Here is a 22845-nt window from a genome sequence, read left to right on the forward strand (position 1 = left end):
CAATGCACTCCCCTCTACGCCATCGTGGAGGGGAGTGCATTGAGTATGTACTCAATGCATTACTCAATATGATAATAATCAGTGAAAATTATTTTTTTGATTGTTGAAAACTGAATTCAGTATCTTATAACTTATGAATTAGGGGTGGATTTCAAGGGTAGGGGGTGAGTTTATTATTATTATCCATATCTGTGAAACATTGAAATACTTTTTTACAATTCAGAAGCACTTAGAATCCATATAATTTTTTTCATTTATTCACAAAAACATTTATCATTAAGGGGTGGTTATTTGACTTAAGGGTTGTTTTTCAGGGGTTGTTTATATTCAGTATTAATACTTAGTTATCATAGAAAATTTTTTTTTTCATATTTTCGAAAATCAGTGAAAATTATTTTTTTGATTGTTCCAAACTGAGAATAGTTATGAATTAGGGGTGGGCTTCAAGGGTAGGGGGTGAGTTTATTATTATTATTATTATCTATGTCTGTGTAACTTTCAAATAATTGTTTATAATTTAGAAGCAATTAGAATCTATAGATTTTTTTTAATCATTTACAAAAACTTTCACCGTCAAGGGATGATTATTTGACTTTGAGGGTGTTTTCAAGGGGTTATTGATCCTTTTCAATTTTTAAGCAACCAGGCAATGTTTATAAATAAATAAAAAGTAGATAAGAGCTGAAAAATATTTAATTCATCAATTTGGTTAAATATCAGTTTTTTGGGGTAGTAATGTACCGTGGGGGTGGTTTTAAGGGGTGAGACATGTTAAAAAAAATTTTTTTCTCATACTGAATATTTTAGTAATTAAATCTAATATACATTATAAGTCTAAAGTAACGACAAAAAACTCGGCCATTAAAGGGTTAATCTACATCTGTCAGTTAATTAATTAGAACATTAATTTATAAATTCAATTTAAGTGATGTCATCAAAACATTATTACCAATCGCGAACAAAAAGATTGGTTTATTATTTTAAGATACTACATTTTTTAATTATAAATATTAAATAATTAAAATTATTAAAAGCCGTCGAAAAACATTTGCATTAAAAATTGTAAAGTTGGAAAAGAGAAATAAGAGGAACATAAACCAAATTTTTTTGTTCGCGATTGTTATCAATGCTTTCATGACGTCATTGCGCTTGCGAACCATCGCGTTAGTTACACAACGCAAACATTTAGGAACATATTGGAGAAAAGGCTTAAATGAAATCTAAATGAAACATATTTCGTATTTGAATTAGATACAATTCTTATTAATTTATATTTAGAGAACATACTATACCGGATCCATATCAAATTATGTACGCAATTTTTAATTAACACGATTTTACAAAAAGTACAACATAACCCAAATGAAAAGTAACATTATTTACTCAGGCTTATACGTCTTAATTTTACATTTGTTTAAAATATAATTCCTAACCTAAAAATGTTTACAAATTGTAATGAAATTCATATAATAATGATAATGATAATAATTTTTACGCAACTTTTTTAAAATTATTTTTAGAACGTGATAGTTTGTAGCATAAACTATAATTGCGATTTCCCGTGTAAAAATAATTTAGTATTAGAGAGATCTAGTAAAACGTATGGCAAAAAGTCTATAAGTGATCTATCATATAGTATATGTAAAGTATATGTAATGAGACTATCCCATACTCAAAGTATATGTAGATAAGTTTATCTGAAGTATATCTGAAGTATATCTAAAATATATCTAAAATATATCTTAAGTATATTTAAAGTAAATCTAAAGTATATATCAAATATATCTGAAGTATAGCTGAAGTATATAATTCAAGTAAATGGATGGAGTATAGCTAAAGTATATACAAAGTATATTTAAAGTATATTTGAAGTATATTTGAAGCATAGCTAAAGTATATAATTAGGGTAAATAGCTGGAGTATGGCTAAAGTAGCTACAAAGTATATTTAAAGTATATCCGAAGTACAGTTGAAGTAAATTTGAAGTATATCTGAATTTCAGTTAAAGTATGTTTGAAGTATAGCTGAAGTATATAATTGAAGTAAATAGCTGGGGTATGGCTGAAGTATATACAAAGTATATTTTGAGTGAATTTGAAGTATAGCTGAAGTATATCATTGAAGTAAATAGCTGAAGTATATATACAAAGTATATTTGAAGTATATCTGAAATACATTTGAAGTATATTTAAGTAAATTTGAAGTATGTTTGTAGTATTTCTGAAGTATATTTAAAGTATTCCTAAAGTATATTTGAAGTATATTTGAAGTATACCATAAATAAATTTTTTTGTTTATTTGCTATACCCGTGTAAAAATATTTTAGTATCGGAGAGATCTATCATCTAATCATCTGTCACTCCTCTAGCCTATAATATATGTATTTAAAGTATAGTACATCCCATACTGCAAGTATAAGTATGGAAAAGGTATGCTGAAAATACATTTGAAAAAAAGTATTATTAAAGTATATTTTACGTATTTTTGGAGTATTTTGTTATTAAATTGGAAGTATCTATCTGTCTAAATATTTGCAAAATATATTTAAAGTATAGCAAAAATATATGAATCGTTTTTTAAATGCTTTAATGTATCTATAAAGTCTACTAATTGTATATATGAAATTTTTCCATAATCAATCTCAAGTATATATAATGTATATTTGAAGTATATCAATAGTAATTTGGAAGTACTATTTAAATATAGCATATTATAGGTATATATAGCAAAAGTATATTAAAAGTATTTAAAGCCAATCAAAAATATAAAATTTTTCTTGAACATTTTTATTTCAAATTAAGTAAGCGTAATTTAAAAACGGAACAAAATGAAATTTTTATTAAAAATTAACATCGTTCTTTAAAAATAAATTTTTTTAGTGTAAGTGTAAAAATGTAGATACAATAAAACCTCTTTAATTGGGACGGTTTACACATGTCCCACTTACACAGGTTTCACTATATTGAAAATTATTTTTTTTCTAAATTTTAAATTAATTAACGAATTATTAAAAAAATTAATTATTTATCTCTCATTTTGTCGTCTTCATTCATTCCATTCTCATTCGATATTTTTTTCAATTTTTTTCTCTTCGTAGCTTTGTTTCTTTATTTTCTTTATTCTCTTCATTCGAAACTTCATCCTTTTCTTCATTTCTACTGCTGCTTCATTGAAAATTTCTCAGTTTTTTCTCATTCTTCCTCTTCATTGACTTGTTTCTTCTTTTTCTTGTTTTTCTTCTTACTTTCCTCATCTCGATCTTCACCCATTCCATCTTTTACTTCCAAAATTTCGTCAGTTTCCTCACTTGGATTCAAATTCTCTTTTTCATTTCCGCTAATACTTTCTTCTGTCCATTTTGCACTATCTTCGTCTTCTTTCTCTTCGTTACCTTGTTTCCTCTTTTTTTTCCTTTTTTTCTTACCTTCTTTACTTTGATCTTTGTTAATTCCCTCTTTTAGTTTTAAGATCTCATCACTGTCTTTACTAAAGTTCACATCGTCGTTTTCATTTCTTGTTTCTTCTGACAATTTCAGATTTTCGTCACCTTTTTCTTGTTCATGCTCATGTTTCTTCTTCTTTTTCTTAATTTCTTCGTTCCGATTCTCATCAATCACAGTCAAATCTTGTTTTCGTTTCTTTCTTGTATTTTCAATTTCTTCTTGATTTTCGTCTTCAGTAGCACTTGAATTTTCGTCTTTTTCATTCGAGGCTTTCTTGCGATTTCCATTTTTCTGTTTTTCCTTGTCCACTTTTTCATTGTTTTTTGCACCTCTCTTCTTTTTGGTTTGTTTTCCTTTGTTTGAATCATTTCCAGTTTTGTTTTTCGCCTTGAGTTGATTGCGAAGCGTATTGCACATTAAAGTTAACGTTCTAATATATTCTTGATGTTTAATTTTGAATCCTTTTTTAACGTTTTCCTTCACAAATGCTGAAAAATAAAGAATTTTTATAGATATTTTGAAATTAAGTAGACAATTAGAAATCATTAAACTGCAATAGGCTGTTTAGATTTGTTTGGCTCTTGATAGCCCTTTTTATTTTCTGTCTTTCTTCAATTTTAATTTTAAAAATTTACAAATACGAAAATAACTATCAAAATTAGGGCAAAATCAGAAGATGTGTCACAGTTTAACTGGTTTTCAATAGAAATTAATCAGGAATTACAATGCATTTTGTAAAAAAAAGTGGGAAAAGGTGAAATATTTTTCGAAAATAGGAGACTAGAAAGTGAACTGAAGAAGAAAATTTAAATGTAAGTGATTTTTTCGATTTTTCCATAAATTATAAAATTAAAATTTAGAAAAATTGAATAACTAATGTTTAAACTTTGGAATAGATAAATTAAAAGTAATTAAATTTTGAAATTGAATTTTTGAAAAAATCAAAATTAATAACAAAATTTAAAAATATTAAAATATGTGAATGTATGTGACATTCTATGATCTACGTTCTCTCTAAAACTGAATCAGTGAAATTTCATTGGTAAATCAGTGAAAAATGACTGATTCCCAGTGACCCTCTTCTCAAGATATGAATCAGTGAAATTTCATTGGAAATCAGTGAAAAATGACTGAAGTTTCAGTCATTTTCAACTGATTGGCCAGTTAAAAAATGACTGGAATTTTCAATAATGGTTACTGAAATTTCAGTCATTTTTTAACTGGCGAATCAGTAGAAAATGACTGACACTTCAGTCATTTTTCACTGATTCCCAATGAAATTTCACTGATTCATATCTTGAGAAGAGGGTCACTGAGAACCAGTATATTTTCACTGATTCAGTTTTAGAGAGTTGAATGTTTATTGTAAGACAGACTATTTTTTTCTACTTTCGTAAAACTCACATTCAACATTATCTAGGACTTGTTTAGGTATGGCCGTATGATCTCCTCTTCCAGTTGGCGACATGTTAATTAGGTTATTTTCACCCAGCAAATTTTTCATCAGTTTTCGTGCCATTTCTTTTGGATTTTTTCGAAATTCTGTTTTAATAAATTCGAGTTCCACTTTGTCCATCCAAATATTTGTGTCAGGAGCAATTTCAACCTATAAAATATGTATAATTTATTAGCTGTTTTATTATTATTTTTTTTCATGTCCAAAGGAAAATGTCAAATGTAATTTTTGAATTAAAAAAGAAAAATTTTTATTTAAAATTTTTCCTAAATGATGTAAATATTAATATTGAAATCCCAAGGAAATTTTTAGACACTCAGATGATACTCTAAAAGGTTTAAAAAGTTTTAATAATTACAAATATTATGTATACCTTTCCAAGTCCTTTAATTCGATACGTTCCAAGGACTTTATTTCTTGGGTTTTCTTCCATAACCGGTACCTAATAAAAAAAATATAATTATATGTTTATTTTGTACATGACAAATAAATTATTTTATAAATATGAAAATAAAAATGATAAGACATATAAACCTGAGAACTTGAGGGCTGTCCAGTGATACTGTCATAGTCTTGACGAGTTTGTTCTTTGAATTTATCTTTTGACCATCTCAAAATCCCCTCCAAAAAACGTATATTTTCAATAGTGACTGAAAGATTTGGAAAATTGTTAAAAATAAAATAAGTTATAGGTAAATTAAAAATTATATTATTTTGATATTAAACCTTCTTCGTCATCCTGTTGAGAAGCAAAACTGTCATTGAAATGCGAACCACTTGGAGCATTTGAATCCGGGCCGTTGTCTGGTTTTGTTGGTGAACCTTTCTTGAGGTTTTGTTGTGAACCAAAATCTTCAGCATTGATTTCAGAATTAGGAGGTTCAGTACTGGAATCCTCCTCAGATTCGTCCAAATTATTAGAGGGAGACAGTAAACGAGTGTCCATATTACACATGGATGATTCCCCATAATTTTCAAAAATCGATGATTGTTGAATTAACTCCCTTTCCAAATCCTCTTCAACAGACCTTTTATTCTTATCATTTTATTTTTCCATGTCGACTACTTTTTTTCTCTCTTCCATTCTTGCAGCATTGTTTTTAATCGAGCTAACTTCAATGCTTAGAGTTCCATCTGTAGCCACTGTCAACGATTCAAGCCACTTTTTGTCTTCTAAAAATTTTATTTATTTATTTAGAAAATTAAATTCAGTGGAAATTAAATTAAATTAGATAGTTTTTAAATTACATGTAATTTCTTTTTATTCAAAATATGTATTTTATAAATTTTATGTGATACACTTGTTAAAAAAAAGAGAAAAAAATTTTGTTTTAATATTTATATAAAAATATATAATTTGTATTAATTATTTATTATAATGCATTTTTTATATTTAAAAATTTGTTTTTTTTGTTTTATATTTTATTTACATTTAATATTTATATTTTTTTATTATTTATAAATGAAGTTTTTGATTTATAAACCTTTTTTTAATAATAAAAATTTTGTTATGGAAAATTTTAAAAAAATTTTTGAAAAAAATTTATTTATTTATTTATTTATTTAATTGTAAATTTAAATTTAAAAAAAAATTTTAAAAAAAATTTGAAAACATTTTTTAAAAAACATTTTAAAAAAATTTTTTTTTACAAGGAAATTTCCAACTATTTATTATTTATATTTATTGTCTGCAATAATTGCATAATCAAAAAGTTTAAATTATTGAAAGTATTTATACATGTATATAAAGGTAAAAGAAGGCTGTGACAAAATGTGATAAAAAAAATTAGGTTATGAAATAAGAATCGAATTTTCATTAAAAATTCAAATTTAATTCGAAAATTAACAATAAAAATTAACAAATGTAAATTAAAAAATTTAAGTAGTGAAAAATTATTAAAAAAATAAAAAACTAAAAAAATTGGAAAATTCAAGTTAAAAAAATTCGTTAATATAAAAATTATGCATTCAGAAATTCAATGACGTTTGCATTTAACTTACCACTTTTTTGTAAGATTCTTGCAGGGTAATATTTGTTTCTCCACTTTGCTTCAAAAATTCCTTTTTTAATTGTCCTTATCCGATTTTCTGGCAGAATTGAGTATGTTTTACATTTAGTATTTTTCCACAAAACGAGACAAAATTTTGTAGGTTTGCATGACATTACACTTTTTTAAAACAAATGATAAGCGCGCTAGTTGTACGTCACGTTCGCCCTGTATGATGCATCGATCTTAGCTCCAGCAGAAAAAAAGCGAACAAGAAAGATGTGTCGATTATTATTTGTTTTGTCAACAAAACATTAAACAGTTTTTTGGAATATAAAAATGCAAAAAAGACGTACATTTAGTGAATATTCCCGGCCTAGCCGATATCGCCTTCTTCATGACTACAAAAAGAAGAAAAAATTGCAGCAAAATATTGATGAGACTGAAGATCCCATTTTCGAAAATGCACCAAGTAATGACTTATCAGGTAAAAAACGTCACTCAACTTCAAAAATATTCTTTTCTATATACTATATAGAGCATATGTTATTGATTTCATTACAAATTTGATAAATATAATGGGATTTTTTATTATGAATACATAAATAATAATAAATAAATAAATAAACGGATAAAAAATTGACTAAAAATTATTTTTGTATGTGTAATTTTTATGAAGCCATTTTCAAACTTAAAATTTTTGTCTTTGCTTATATTTATGACAAATTGAAATTACAATTGAACCTACAACTAATTACATAAAACAACATGTTTAAATTATTTTTTTAAAGTTAAAATTAAAAAAATACTGAAAAAATTTTTTAATGAAATTTACTATTGTAATTATAATTTGTTTTTATAAAAATAAATTTGTATAGAGAAATATAATTTTTCTCACTATAAATTTCTTTAAAAAAATAAATTGTAATAGTTACATTAAATTATAAATTTAATAAATAAAGAAATTTATTTTTCTGTAAAAATTTGTAATTATAAAAACTTTTTGAAATAAAATTGTCCTCAAATAAAAATTACAGAATTTTATAATTTGCGAATAAAGTCTACTATAGTTTATTTTTTCTATAAGAAATTATTATCGTGATTTTATTAATTCTTTTTCAGAACAAATTATTTATAATAGTTCTTGTTCACAGATTTTTATGTTTCGTAATTTTTATTACAAGACAATAATTCAATTGGCAATTTTAATTTCACTATGTCATGCAAGCCAGAAAAAATTATTTAAAAAAATTTATAAATTAAAAAAATTCTTATAAGTATAATTAGAATAATTTTTATGCAGATCAAGAATTTGAAAATCATGAATCGAGGAATTCTAGCAGAGAGAATTCGAGAAGCAGTGACGAATCCACTGATGAGAGTAGCTCTGACAGCTCAGACACAAGTACACATGCAAATAAAGAAAATAAGGAAGATTCTAGCGATGATAATAGTGATTGCAATAAACACCGAGATTATGTCAAAAGTGACGAATCAGAAGAAGAAACGAATAGTAGTTCGAATGAAGATGACAGCAGCAGCAGCAGCGAAAATGAAGATGAAGATGAAAACGATAAATTTTTATATCCAGGAGCACCGTTAACTGTTGCGCAAAGTATGATCGTAATTTTGTCTCTTCTGATAAGATATCAATTAACAGGATCCTGTTTAGCAAGCATACTAGAAGTGATTGCAATGCACTGTATACAACCAAATTTATGCAAAAAAACCCTTTATTTTTTTAAAAAATTTTTTAGAAATATTGGAGTACCACTTGTTAGACATTATTACTGTTCGAAATGTTTAAAAAAACTACCATCGCGTTCATCCAAGTGTACTAAATGCAAAAAATTTAAAGGAATAAGTTATTTAATCGAAATACCTCTTTTAACGCAATTACAAGTCTTTTTCAAACGACCCGGTTTTTTTGCAAGTTTAAGTCATAGGTTTACACGGAAAAAACAAAACGAAGATAACTTGGAAGATATTTATGACGGTAAAATATATAAAAAACTTAGCAAAAATGGCAACATTCTGTCTAGTGTTAACAATATTTCGCTAATGTGGAATACAGACGGTGTGCCGTTATTCAAGTCATCTAAAATTAGCATATGGCCATTTTATTTCACCATCAATGAGCTACCATTCGCAGAACGAATTAAAAAGGAAAATATGATTCTTGCCGGATTATGGTTCGGTCCTTCAAAACCTTCTCCTAATCTGTTTTTACAATTTCTTCAAGAGTCACTACAAAAATTGTATAATGGTGTAAATTTTACAATTCATGGAAAGACGAATAAAGTGAAAGTAAGGGGTATTGTAATATGTGGAACCTGTGATTCACCTGCGCGATCTTTATTTCTAAATACGAAGCAATTCAATTCAAAATTCGGTTGCCCGAAATGCAAAATCCAAACCAAAAAACTGCGAAAAAATCTTCGTGTATATCCACACCAAGATGAACTGAACTTACGGACGTCATCAGAAACAGAAAAGTTCGCTGCAAAGGCTCATAAGAAAAAAAACCCGTATTTGGAGTAAAAGGACCCTCTGTATTATCGAAAATAACTCATGATTTTATTCGAACGATGACTCTTGACGCAATGCACTGTGTATTCCTAGGAGTTGTAAAACGACTTTTATTCTTGTGGTTTCACTCTAAATTTCATGGAAAATCTTGGTCTTTGTCAAAGTTTATAAAAGTTATTGATAAAAGAATAACATCTTTAACTCCTCCATCGTTTGTAAAGAGACTGTCAAGAAACATTTCAGATCATAAGTATTGGAAAGCTTCAGAATTAAAAATATGGCTTCTATATTATTCTTTACCGATTTTGAACGACATTCTGCCAGAACCATACTTATCGCACCATAAACTTCTTGTATTAGCCATTTATTTGTTAAGTCAAAAAAGCGTTTCAAAAGATATGGTTGATCTTGCAGACAGAGCACTTAAAGAATATGTGAGCAAATTCCAAGTTTTGTATGGCTTAGACCATATGACATCAAATTTGCATTCTCTGCGTCATTTAGCACTCGGTGTTTTAGATTTTGGTCCTCTGTGGGTAACGTCGTGTTTCGCATTTGAAAGTATGAATGGAATTTTGAAAAGTATGGTTCATGGTACAAAATATGCTGAATTACAAATATGTTCAGCTGCAAATATGTTGATGTGCCATGCAGAATTAAAATCAAAAGTTTTACAGGTAGGTTCTTTGGCTTATAAATTTTGCAAAAAAATAGAAAAGAGCGGCACACATAGATTAAAAGCATATTTTGTGATGGAAAAAATCGCCATTATCGGCAAATGTAAACAGTTTAATGAGTCATTTGAAAAATTTCGAAATTGTTTGACATCATTTGGACTTAACATTGGTTCTAATTTAAATGTATTTTACAGACTTCTGAAAAGTAACCTAGTTTATTCTTCAGAAATGTACGACGCAAAGTTTAAAACCACAACATGTTGTGTGAAATATCGATACAATGGCGTTAAAAGTATTGGAGTGGTCCAATGTTTCCTCAGAATGTCAACATGTTCATGTGGTAAAAATTGTAATGCATGCTATGATAACTGCAAATTATATGCTATTGTTAAAAAGTGTAAGACGACAAATAACTTCTTTGCTCCGTTACAAAATACTTGTTTATCATTTATTCACAAATTTACAAATTCTCAAAACGAAGAATATCTTTTAATTGATGTCAACGATTTAATTACAGTTTGTTTTAAACTTGTAATTGCAGGAAAGCCAAAGGAGCCAAATGTCGTCTACGCAATAGAGCCCGCGACACTGTCAGAATATGAATAATAATTGTTTGTTGAAAATTATTATTTGACAGTAACTTTTACGTTTAAATAAAAATTGTAATTATCGTAGATAGAGAGGAATATTAATAAATAAAAATCAGCTTATAATATATTAAATAGTCAGTTATTTACAATTTTTATATAAAATAGCATAATCCTTACTCTTCAAAATTCAAAACTTAAAAAATTATCTTCAATAAATATTGCAGAAATTCCTTACATATACTTCATAAAGATTCCTTATATACGTCAGAAAGACTTACAGATATACTTCACAAATACTTTAGGTATACTTAATAAGGACTTCATATATACTTCAAAACCATTTGATATATACTTCTAATGTACTTTTCATATACTTCACAAATACTTTAGATATACTTAACAAGGAATTTATATATACTTCATAAATATTTGATATATACTTTTATGTACTTTTCGTATACTTTTCATATACTTCACACATACTTTAGGTATACTTAGCAAGGACTTATTATATACTTCATAACTGTTTGATATATACTTTTTATATACTTTTCATATACTTCACAAATAATTTAGGTATACTAATTTCATTTATACTTCATAATATTTTATATACTTTTCGTGTACTTTTTATATACTTCACAAATACTTTAGATATACTTATTAAGGACTTAATATATACTTCATAAGTGTTTGATGTATATATACTTTTTATGTACTTTTCGTATACTTTTTCATATACTTCAAAAATACTTTAGGTATACTTAGCAAGAAGTTAATAAATACTTCATAACTGTTTGATATATACTTTTTATATACTTTTCATATACTTCACAAATAATTTATAGGTATACTTACCAAGGACTTCATTTATACTTCATAATATTTTATATATACTTTTTGTATACTTTTTCATATACTTCACAAATACTTTAGGTATACTTATTAAAGACTTAATATATACTTCATAAGTGTTTGATATAAATACTTTTTATGTACTTTTCGTATACTTTTTAATATACTTCAAAAATACTTTAGGTATACTTAGCAAGAACTTAATAAATACTTCATAACTGTTTGATGTATACTTTTTATATACTTTTCATATACTTCACAAATAATTTATAGGTATACTTATCAAGTACTTCATTTATACTTCATAATATTTTATATATACTTTTCGTGTACTTTTTCATATACTTCACAAATACTTTAGGTATACTTATTAAGGACTTAATATATACTTCATAAGTGTTTGCTATATATACTTTTTATGTACTTTTCGTATACTTTTTCATATACTTCACAAATACTTTAGGTATACTTAACAAGGACTTCATATATACTTAATAACTATATGATATATACTTTTTACGTACTTTTCATAAATTTTTTCAGATACTTCATAAATACTAAATATATACTTTTTAAATTCTTTATATATACTTTGTAAATACTTTATAATTACTTTATAAAAAATTATATACTTTACCCATAGTTTATAAATATTTCATAAATACTTCAAAACGACTTCATATTTACTTTATATATATTTTTACAATACTTTACTAGTCCCATACTTAAAGTATGGGAAAATCTCATTTTGCTATACTTTTTATACTTTTGTAGATCAAAAATTGATCTCGAATTTACTTTTTATTTTTTCTCGGGTTTTTGTCTTATAATATCCCCGGTTGATGGTCAGCGTATACTTTTCGAACTATTTGTTAAGCATATGTACTAAGTCGTTAGCGTTGCCAATCTCATTTTTGAGTCAGTATTAATTACAATTTCTTTTGCAGGATCTCCAAAAAGTTATTAAGGAAAAAGAAGTTAAAACAGCTGATGCTAGCAGTTACGCTGCTTTCTTAGATAATGTAGGTGTTTTTTTCAATACGTCATAATATGCATAATTATTGTCAATATTCTATGAACTAATTTTTACATATTTTATTAAATACATTATTCCAAATAATAATATTTTGTTTTGAAAACATAAGTTCAAAGGGCTAACCAACGAACTTTCCTGACTTATTAATGTTATGTGACTGTTAGGTCTGTAATGTTCAGGGGGTATTCTAGTTTAGAAGAATTAAAAATAGCGTTTTTTAAGAATTTATTTAAAAAGGAACAAAATAATTTAAACCTTGAGACTTTTTGGGATTTTTTTGTATATATTTAAAGTATTTGTAAAAAAAATTTTGGCAAAAATTATTTAAAAATAGACAAGTTAAAAGTATTTGTTTATGGCGATGCACTTCTTGACTTAAAACACGGTTGGTACGATAGAGAGCGCAATTTTTGTCTTAATTATCCAATCCAAAAAACAATTTTAAAGTTTACATATGTAGCTTCTAGGTGAACTGAAAAATTCCAAAGAAATGGTAAAATTCGAATATTTTGAAAAATATAATTTCAAAAATCATTTTAAAAAAAAAATGAACCCCCTCTTAATTTATCTGTAACTTTTCTCGTAAAATATTGAATGGATTGAGATGAAATTTTATGAAGGAGTTCCAAATATGATAAGGAACACTTGAAAATAATTAGAAAATGTGGGGTTAGGAGTTTCGGATTTTCCAACAATTTTTATCCCTACTGAAAATCCCTGTATAAGATCTTGTACAATTTCCTGTACAGGATCAGCAACTGAAATTGTACAAGTTGTGACCAGTTCCTGTACAGGAAAATGCATACGAATTTGGAACAAGTTCATGTGTGAGATCTTGTACAAGATCTGGTGCAAGATCTTGTACAAGGAAGATACAAGTACAAGAAAATGTACATGATCTTGTACAATTTCATGTATAAGTACTTGTACATGAACACGTTCACTTTCTTGCACATGTATAGTTGTAAAATTTTTTTTTTTAATAAAATTTGAGATTTTGATAATTTTTAACCACTAAGATTCGTAACTCATGTATGCTAAAAACTATTGCGCAGCCTTTGAAGTTTTTAATTTTTAGTAAAGAAAAACATGAATTAACATATGCAAGAACATGGACGTGTTCATATACAAGTACTTATACATGAAATTGTACAAGATCATGTATGTACATTTTCTTGTACAAGTATCTTTCTTGTACAAGATCCTGCACCAGATCTTGCACAAGATCTCACACATGAACTTGTTCCAAATTCGTATGCATTTTCCTGTACAGGAACTGGTCAGAACTTGTACAAGTTCAGTTGCTGATCCTGTACAGGAAATTGTACAAGATCTTGTACAGGGATTTTTAGTAGGGATGCCTTTTATATATTTATTTAACAATATATCAACATTTTCTCAATTCACAACCATACTTTATCTTATTTTAAATTCCTGTACAAAATTTTAGCTCAATTCATTCAGCATATTATGAGAAAAGTTACGGACAAATTATTCTTACAGACCGCACACTCACATGACCTTAACGATTTAGATTATCCACATGACATAAAAGATGATTTATTTGAATCAAAAATACTCTTAAAATTACATTTGTAATTTATATTCAAGTATGACAAAGTTTTTTAAAAATTTAATGTACATTTAAGTATGATTTTTAATTTTTTGGGGTTTCATCTATATTTTTTAGTTTTAAAAAGAAACACATTTTTAAACAATATTTTCATATATATTATTGTTTGTTATGTGTTTTTTAATTGGATTTTGTTTTTAGCGTCAAATACTAGATAATATACCTGCTGTCACAACCGTAGTTGCAACTGTAAAGCCTTATGAAAATGATAAACAGAAATGCAACAAGTGCTATAAATTGAAGGCTGTTAATAGCCAATTAAAAGAAAAGCTTGATAAATTGACAGTGGAAAATGCCGCACTCACAACTGAAAATATTCAGTTGAAAAATAAAATAGAGCAGTTGGAAAATGATAAAGAAAATAGAATATTGAACGCTGTTTCTGATATAAGAGAAACTCTGAAACAGAAAGAGTCGGCTACAAGAAACTACGAGGCATCGAATAGCGTATGTAAAAAATTATGATATATTATATAATTTATATATTTTTAATATATTATGTATATGTTTATAATATCGTAAGCTTCTGTAACCATCCTGTACATTTGTACTGTGTGCACAGTAGACTAATTTTCAGTAGAAATAATTTTGCTATTTTATAAAATAATTTTTTTCTTTAAAACTCAACTTTAACCCCGCCCTGGCTATCGTGTTAACTAGAATGAGAAATATTTATTTAAAAAAAAAATATTGGCAGGCTTTTTCATTTTTCGACAACAATTTGACAACTTACATTGTTAGTAACTTAAAAATATTAATAGATTTTAAAAATCATACTTTACACGAGAAGTACACATGCAAGGAACATGCTGTCCAAATTTGAAGTTACTCGGTTGAAAAGATTTAAAATAAGAGTGTGACAAAGTTGAAAATATGCAGTTTTGAGAAAAACTCGATTAAAGTTTTTTAAGTAGAAATTAGAAAAGAAAGTTATTCTTTAAATAAACGTGTACACCTTACAACCGGTATTACACCTCACATTACCTTAAATAAAAACATACCTCAATATGACAATATAATATCATCAAGAGGTATACATTTTTATTTTGTTAAAAGATCATGGGAATATCCCACACTGATATTGAGAAAATATGTACGTGATGTGAGCTGCTACTTAATTCTTATCTTGAAAAAATTAATTTTAAAGTTACTCAATTGTGATTCTAAATTTTTGTACAATAAAATATTTACAATGTTTTTAGGTTCTTTATGCTGCAGTAAATATATGCAGAGATGCACTTAAAGATGCACAAGCTGCAACTACTATCAGTGGTAGAGTGCGCAAGATTGCCTCAGGCTACTGGCCTGATACTGTCATACAGTTTGTTGGCAGTAGGAGACCTTTAGGGGTCAGTAAACGGGATTTTATTAAAATTAAATATAAGGATTATGACAACATCAAACGTAAGTATTATCCGTCAAAGCAACGTATATTTCAAAATACCCTAAAGACGTCCTAGATTCATACAAAAATTAGGGTGTATCTAGAATGTCCTTAAAACACCCTCATGTGTGCCTGGGACACACAAGCTCGTTTTTATCTACATCTATACTGATAGTTTTGCTCACTTTGACCCTTTAACGCCCAGCGGTTTCGATCGAAACTACTTTGAATTCAAAAATCCATATTTCTATCAAAAAATAAGATAATCCTGTTTTGTAAACGAGATTGACCTGCAAAATTCAACAGTATGGTCAAATTTTAAAAACATTTAAATTAATAACGATTTTTTTGTTTATAACAATATAAACACAAGTATGTTTTTGTAAAATTTTTAAAACATAGCAAATTATACAGAGAAATTCAATATAAGTTAGCAAAAATGACTACTAGGGAGTTTTAGGGGTCGCTGATTATGAATGTAATGTTACATTTTCAAAATTCAAAATGGTGGATCCAATATGGCCGTCGATTTAAAAAAAATTATGGGATTTGCATAAAACTCGTTACTCGGGGGTTTTTGGGGTCTCAGATTTTGAAACTAATGTTACTTTTTTAAATTTTAAAATATTGGATTGAACAAAATTTCAAAAAGTTGACCGGAGCTTTTGAAAATGACAGCTTGGGGATTTTTTGGGTCGCTAATTACGAATCTAATGTCGTTTTTTAAAAATTTCATAAATTTAAAAGGGCGATGATGATGAAAAGAAGAAAAAAATAATTTAAAAAACAAAAGAAGACAAAAAACCAAAAAAAAAAAAAATGAAATCAGTGATCTGTACACGGAGAGAAAAACCATAGGTTTTTAGTGTAAAAGTGGTTCATACTTTCATGTATGAATTCATGTGTTTTTAGTATGCGGTCGAACATAGTCTAGTTGTATGAGTTAAATGCTCTTTCGGTATGATAGTCGTACAAATGACGATTAAGCCACGTCTACTTTCAGCTTGTCTGAACTCTTAAACGACGCATACGCAGTTCTGATCGAGAGTATGAGGCTGGCTACACCGAGAGCCAATCAGGAGTGTTAAATTTAATCCTCTGGCGCACAAAACAAGTTGACTAAATTTTGCGTCTGCGCATAATGTTTGTGTACATTTGCGACCATGGTTGCGATAGCGACAGGTTAGAAAAGGCGACCACGTGGTCAAAGCCAGCGAACTTTTCAAATTGTCTTATGGCAACCACGGTCGCAGATGTACCTACACAAACATTCTGCGCAGACGCAAAATTTAGTCCACTTGTTTTGTGTGCCAGAGGATTAAATTTAACCCTCCTGATTGGCTCTTGGTGAAGCCAGCCTCTATATCTCTTTTTAGGTTTTTCTTGCTTCCCTCAAAATTTATAATAATTTGAATTATTGAGATAGTGAGATGGTGATAAATAAAAAAAAGAAATAAGATCTATAACTTTTGTCTAAATTTTTTTTATTTTGCATATTTTTCCCAAGAAACGAATAGAAAATTACGGTATTAGTTTTAATTTCTCATATTTGTTTAAATAATCAATTTTTATACTATATACTATATACTATACTATGAATGTCATACTGTATTCATAAGAGAAAGCTTCACACATTAAACGTATGCTTCTTCATACTAAAAACGCATGGTTTTTTTCTCCGTGTAACCTCCCCGTGGTTGATCGCGGTAACTACAAGTAGGTAGGCAAATGACAGAAAAATTGGCCCTAGATTTTTAAACAGCCATCGCCTATCCGCTAATTTTTTTTTAAATCGTTCCCCATATTAGAACCGACATTTTGAAATTTTAAACTTTTGAAAATATGACATCATATTTATAATCAGCGACCCATGAGAATGAGTTTCATATAAATCCGATATTTTTTCAAAAAGTTATCTGCCATTTTGAATTTTGGAAAACTGATATCGGATTCGTAATCAGCGACACCGAAAACCCTTAAATACAGTGGGTGTTGAATTTTTCGTTACCTTAAAAAATTCAGGCGTTAAAGGGTACACGGAGAAACTTTGTGTAGTAAATTGACTACTAAAGTGGGGAAAAACTGCAACGATATCAATTTTTCTTACTCTAACTACTAAAATTTGGCATTGGATCGAAAATTAAATTTCACGAAAAAACATTTCGTCGAATGTCAATGCAAGTGGTCACCCATTCAAGTACTAACCGCATCCAACGTTGCTTAATTTCCGTGATCTGATAAGAACTTGTTCCTTCGACTTGGTGTTTCCGCTGTCTTGTTTTGATTAATAACTTTGTCGTATAAATATTGTATCGCACCTAACTTCACATTTACTGACACGAAGTAACACAATTACACTTCAAGTTTACGAAAAAAAACATAGTGTTCATTTGAAACCGATTCTCAATAATTAAAAGAATTATAAGCTTGGATAAGAGATGTACATGACATGATATATTTTTTTTGGGGGGGATTTCATGGACAAGCTCACATGTGCTGAGGAGAGTACTGTATGTTTCAAGCGCCCCTAACTTCATAAAAAAAGGATTTTCGATGTATAACCTAACCGGATTGTGAAATTGTAAACACAAAAAAAAGAAAAATAACCTACAGTAAAGCCTCATTAATATTATCTGATTCAATTAAAAGTTAAGTAATAATTGTTGCGATTAAGTCGGAACTTCAGCTAACCCTGTTTAGTTACGACACTGTCAACGTCCAATTTTTTCTTAACTTGACAACTAAATATTGAAAAAAGAGGTCATATAATGTTAAAGAGACTTCTATTAAATAAGAAATTTCGTCTTTTTCTCGTTTTTTCCCTACTTTAATGGTCAATGTACTAAAAATACATATGAGTTAAACAAAGAGTGATACTCAAAGTTTCTCCATGTACAAAAGTAATATGAAATGTTTTATTTGTTATTGTGTCCCCTCTTTTAAAATCATAAAAAATCGGCTATATAAAACATAGAAGCACAAAGTTGTTTATTGATGCTTCCATAGTACCTTAAATTTGTGAAATTTGTTACAAGTGTTTATTATTACCGTATATTTTTAAAAACACCAATAATAATAATAATAAATATGGGATGTATAAATACTTCTTAACTGAGAAATAACCGAATCACATGTTACCTAATGGTCACTCAAACGACGTAACAAGTAACCGAAACGTCATTTGACCGACCTATGTGAGCGACACTTTCAAAATTAGTAAATCAGAATTTACTATGGATAATTTTTAATTACTTAATTTTGGATTTTGCCAGTTGAGAAAGTCAGCTGCAGTAGACTAATTGGTTAAAGTCTATTCTTCTAATTTCTTCTACGTGACTACCCTTAAAAATTTGTTTAATATACTCAGAAATAAATTTTGTAATAAAATTAAAAATTTTTAAACCTGAATTTTAAGTTGAAAAAATATATTCTACAAAATTTCCCGAAATATATTTTTTTCTAGTAACAGCATAGTAATTTTGCTTGTAATATCTTTGCCTGTTACTACGATATATCATTTTCTACCTCAGTATTAACTTCTGTTTTAAATTAATACTACAAATTTCCTAAATAATATAATTGATAGATGTTGTCGAAGAACTTCAGAAGGATCCCCAGTACCGGATAGTTGGCGTGGATCGTGAACATTTCGAGGAAAATTTTAAATCTTGGGTTCATAGAGCTCTGAACTGCAGACGTGAGGGGTAAGTTATTTACATAAATGCAAGGTCCTTACTAACCGAAAAATATATATTTTAACTCTTAACTGGTACCATTGGTCAAGTAGACCCAAGCATTTTATCGAGCTCAAATTAATGGAATGTGTAGCTTTTGAATATTTTTTATATTTTAATATATTATTATGACATATTCTTAGTAATTTTGTAAGTTTTTTGATAAACTAATTGGATACTAAAGAATAAATTATCTGGGGTCAGTTGGGGCAAATCGAAACAATAGTTATGTCAGTTAACTAAAAATTTTTTAAAATAAATATGGCCTTAAACCTTGAACCTTAGATCACACCCAACAGGTTGTAACTATTATCCCATTTTCCGTTTGTCAATTAGCAGCAGTATAATGAAAGATATTTCCTATTGCATAGGAAATTAAAAATCGATGAAGACACCCTTTCACTATTGTGACTCGCATTTGGAAAAAAATAAACTAAAAATCCATATAATTATTTAGAATTATCTCTCATTAATACTACCACAAAAATCAACTTTGATTTTGCAAAATTCAATTGCAAATAATAGACTGCTTCTATTTGCCCTTAAAAACCGGAAATTTGGGGTAAATAGAAACAGAAATTTATATAATATTTCTTATATTATTCAAGTAATGCATTATTATTTGATAGTTTAAATTATTTTATAACTAACACCATTTCTTATGTACTTCTTTGTATCCTGTAATATTTGTATACTTGAAATTAACTTTCTTAAAATTTTGTGAGAAATAATCAATTGTTTCAATTTACACCTAAGTTTTAGCAAAGTTGAAATATTTAGAGTTAAATGGAAACAGTTGATTATTGCGACTTAATGATACCCATATTTGCAAGAAGGAACTCTTGTTATTGGTGAAACTTAACAAATCTGTTTCTATTTACCCCAACTGACCCTACATACATTAGTAACTATAAAATTTTTAATTTAGACCTAAAAAGTCACATTTTCTTCTGCAAAATGAATACCTTTTCTGCAAGTTCGGTTGTTGTGGTAATTTTTTACTTAAAGAATAATACATAAAGAGTATAATCTTAAATTTTTGAGTCATAATATTGAAATTTAAATAATTCATGAATTTTTAAGTAAAAACACGCAATTTTTCGTATTTATTCACTATTTTTTTTAACTAACTTAAAATAAATTATTAAATTAATGAAAAGGAATTTATTATTCGGTAAATAATATTAAATTAAAGTTGGAAAAAGTTAACAATCTCTTAGAATCAAATGTTCTCACTAAAACATCTTAAATGTCATGTATCGAAAGCGCAGCTGCCCTAATACAGAAATATGCTTTTTTCTGAAAATATATTTTTCGATTTTAATTAATAATTTATAAAATACTTCAGAATTAAAGAAACGAGATCATGGGTTAGTCCCTGTAAAACTAATTACATTTTAAGAAACACATCACAAGTAACCTCAGATACATCGAGTCCAGCAGACCCGTTGTGCCATTTACGTTCGAACGCGGAAGTGTGCCAGTTAAGGGTTAAAAATCCTACAAAATTCCATTCTTATTTTAAAATATCAAAGAAAAAGTTCACTTTTTATACACCGAGAGAAATATTATAATATTATCGTATAGACTTTCTCTTCCGATTTTTCTATGGATTTAGTATACGTAATTTAGCAAATTACACATACGTGTAAGAGTGCATTGTTCGTACCGTTTGCCTATTCGCGATTCGAATGATATTTCTTTCCGTGTAGAAAAGTTACAGTTCTCTTATCAGATGCAAATTTTACTAAATATTTAATAATGGTTGAAGTGCAAGCTTCGTAGTATTCAATTACTATGCCCAGTGTAGCTTGCGTAAGCATACAAATGGCCGCAATATGCAATTGTTTGTAACTAAAGTTTAGTAAACTTAATGTTGTAGTAAGTAATATTACATGCTACTTGGGAAACATTTAACGAGCAATTACTTTAAATGTTTAGTTAAGCTTCGCGCTTAACGTTTGATTCAAATATTTATTTCACTATCCCTACCGACATTTACTTAATGCGGACACTTTTTATGTTTAAATATAACCTTCAGTGTGCATAAGAAATAAATACTCCGAAACTGCACTTCAACCTTAATTAAGTGCTTATTGAAGTTACAGTGCTGTGTATGGTATATACACTGAAAGAAAATGTGTAACAAATTTTAATAATTATAGTAGACATTTTAGTAAATATTTTTCAATTTAGGAAAAAGGTGTAAAAAAGGGAAATATTGATACAAAAAATAATAGACTTTAGAAAAAATTTTGCAGTCTTTAAAGAAATGTATTTCAAATTTTAGTAAATATTTACGTACTTTAACATATATATATTACTTATTTTCAGCCTAATGACCCAGAAATAGACTTGGTTTACATATAATTACTGTGCATCTCTATTCACATCCATCCTTAAAAATATACATATCTATACATAAATTTTCCATAAACTTAACGCCAAACCTCTTTACTTTTAAGTACGTACTTTAACATAATTTATATAAATTCTACAAAATCTTGACTGATATTTAATATATTTTATATCAATTTTTTCCATTTTGACACTTTTCCCTAAATTGAAAAGTATTTACGAAATTTTGTTATATACTTTCTTTCAGTGTAAACATTTGTATAAAGAGAAATTTTGTACAAGCGTATCTTACTATTGAACATATATTTAATGCATAATGAAACATATTGTTTTTAATTTTAGAGTAAATGGAAATAAAAAATCTGAAATTATGTCAGAGGAAGAAGAAGAAGAAGGAGAAGAAGAAGAAGGAGAAGAAGAAGAAGGAGAAGAAGAAGAAGAAGAAGAAGGAGAAGAAGAAGAAGCGAATTATTAATGTTCTTTAAACTTGACACCTTTTTTATTACCTAAAAAAATTGTTTTTTGTAATACAGTAATTCAACACTGTAATATTGTTTTAAAATAAAAGTCCCGTTTTTTACCTCTTAAAATGCTCTTATTACACAAGTTTAAAAAATTTCGTTTTCGAATTATTAAGGGGGTCACCCAGTGTGATGGCACCTATTTTCGCCATTTTTTGCGATTTTATTTTTGAAAACTATGTAAACATCGAACTTTAAAATTTTTACTGGACTTTCAGTGACTTTCAACAATCAGTACAAATTATTTCAAGTAAAAATACTTTAATCTTTTGGACTTATAATACAAGGAAGTAACTTTGATTGTTAGACAGTTGTCCATCGGCGTCCACGATTCCGGCTGATTGACTGATCCAATATCAAAAAGCAAAATAGCATTTTAATATGTAGAGCTGTAGCTATCGCCGGAATTAGAATTATTTGAAAATATTAAAAATTGAATTTTGTATGCGGTTATGAAATTTTTTTTTCAAAAAATCACGATTTTTTGTGTCTATTTTGTCGTGTAAAAAGAAAACAACTTGACCTTTCTTAATTATCCTAGTTCGGGCGATAGCCACACATGTGCTGAACATGCCCTCTTAATTTGATCAAAATCGGTCAAGTGGTTTCTGAGATATCATGGACGCCAGTTCGAAAAACGT

The 22845-nt window shown here is 27.7% G+C and overlaps 3 protein-coding genes across 3 annotated transcripts; 1 reads left to right on the top strand and 2 right to left on the bottom strand.

Annotated features, from left to right (window-relative positions):
* Window positions 1–3191: 3191 nt before the first annotated feature.
* On the bottom strand, window positions 3192–3860 carry LOC127276913 (uncharacterized protein DDB_G0283697-like). Its single transcript, XM_051297616.1, has one exon. It carries the CDS (start codon window positions 3858–3860, stop codon window positions 3192–3194), a length of 669 nt encoding a protein of 222 aa, XP_051153573.1.
* A 936-nt stretch (window positions 3861–4796) lies between these two features.
* On the bottom strand, window positions 4797–7109 carry LOC127276887 (uncharacterized). The gene is made up of 5 exons (XM_051297580.1): window positions 6901–7109; window positions 5626–5903; window positions 5434–5549; window positions 5273–5341; window positions 4797–5049 (listed from the first exon to the last, which is right to left on the bottom strand). Exons 2-5 carry the CDS (start codon window positions 5852–5854, stop codon window positions 4819–4821), a joined length of 645 nt encoding a protein of 214 aa, XP_051153537.1. The 5' UTR covers window positions 5855–5903; window positions 6901–7109; the 3' UTR covers window positions 4797–4818.
* Window positions 7110–7152: 43 nt separating this feature from the next.
* LOC127276896 (uncharacterized) lies at window positions 7153–10730 on the top strand. The gene is made up of 2 exons (XM_051297592.1): window positions 7153–7374; window positions 8191–10730. Exons 1-2 carry the CDS (start codon window positions 7227–7229, stop codon window positions 9426–9428), a joined length of 1386 nt encoding a protein of 461 aa, XP_051153549.1. The 5' UTR covers window positions 7153–7226; the 3' UTR covers window positions 9429–10730.
* The last annotated feature ends 12115 nt before the right edge of the window (window positions 10731–22845 follow it).

This window comes from Leptopilina boulardi, unplaced genomic scaffold, assembly GCF_019393585.1.
Source record: "Leptopilina boulardi isolate dan_hultmark-lab unplaced genomic scaffold, ZJU_Lbou_2.1 LbouV2_106, whole genome shotgun sequence".
NCBI classification, from domain to species: domain Eukaryota; kingdom Metazoa; phylum Arthropoda; class Insecta; order Hymenoptera; family Figitidae; genus Leptopilina; species Leptopilina boulardi.

What these genes read in the sequence shown, in the direction of transcription:
- LOC127276913 (XM_051297616.1), bottom strand. Translation starts at nt 3,860, where the DNA reads ATGTGCAATACGCTTCGCAATCAACTCAAGGCGAAAAACAAAACTGGA.
- LOC127276887 (XM_051297580.1), bottom strand. Translation starts at nt 5,854, where the DNA reads ATGTGTAATATGGACACTCGTTTACTGTCTCCCTCTAATAATTTGGAC. An exon ending in TCAACAGGATGACGAAGAAG is followed by an intron (nt 5,550 to 5,625) that starts GTTTAATATCAA and finishes CAAATCTTTCAG; the next exon opens with TCACTATTGAAAATATACGT. An exon ending in GACAGCCCTCAAGTTCTCAG is followed by an intron (nt 5,342 to 5,433) that starts GTTTATATGTCT and finishes TTTTTTTATTAG; the next exon opens with GTACCGGTTATGGAAGAAAA.
- LOC127276896 (XM_051297592.1), top strand. Translation starts at nt 7,227, where the DNA reads ATGCAAAAAAGACGTACATTTAGTGAATATTCCCGGCCTAGCCGATAT. An exon ending in ACCAAGTAATGACTTATCAG is followed by an intron (nt 7,375 to 8,190) that starts GTAAAAAACGTC and finishes ATTTTTATGCAG; the next exon opens with ATCAAGAATTTGAAAATCAT.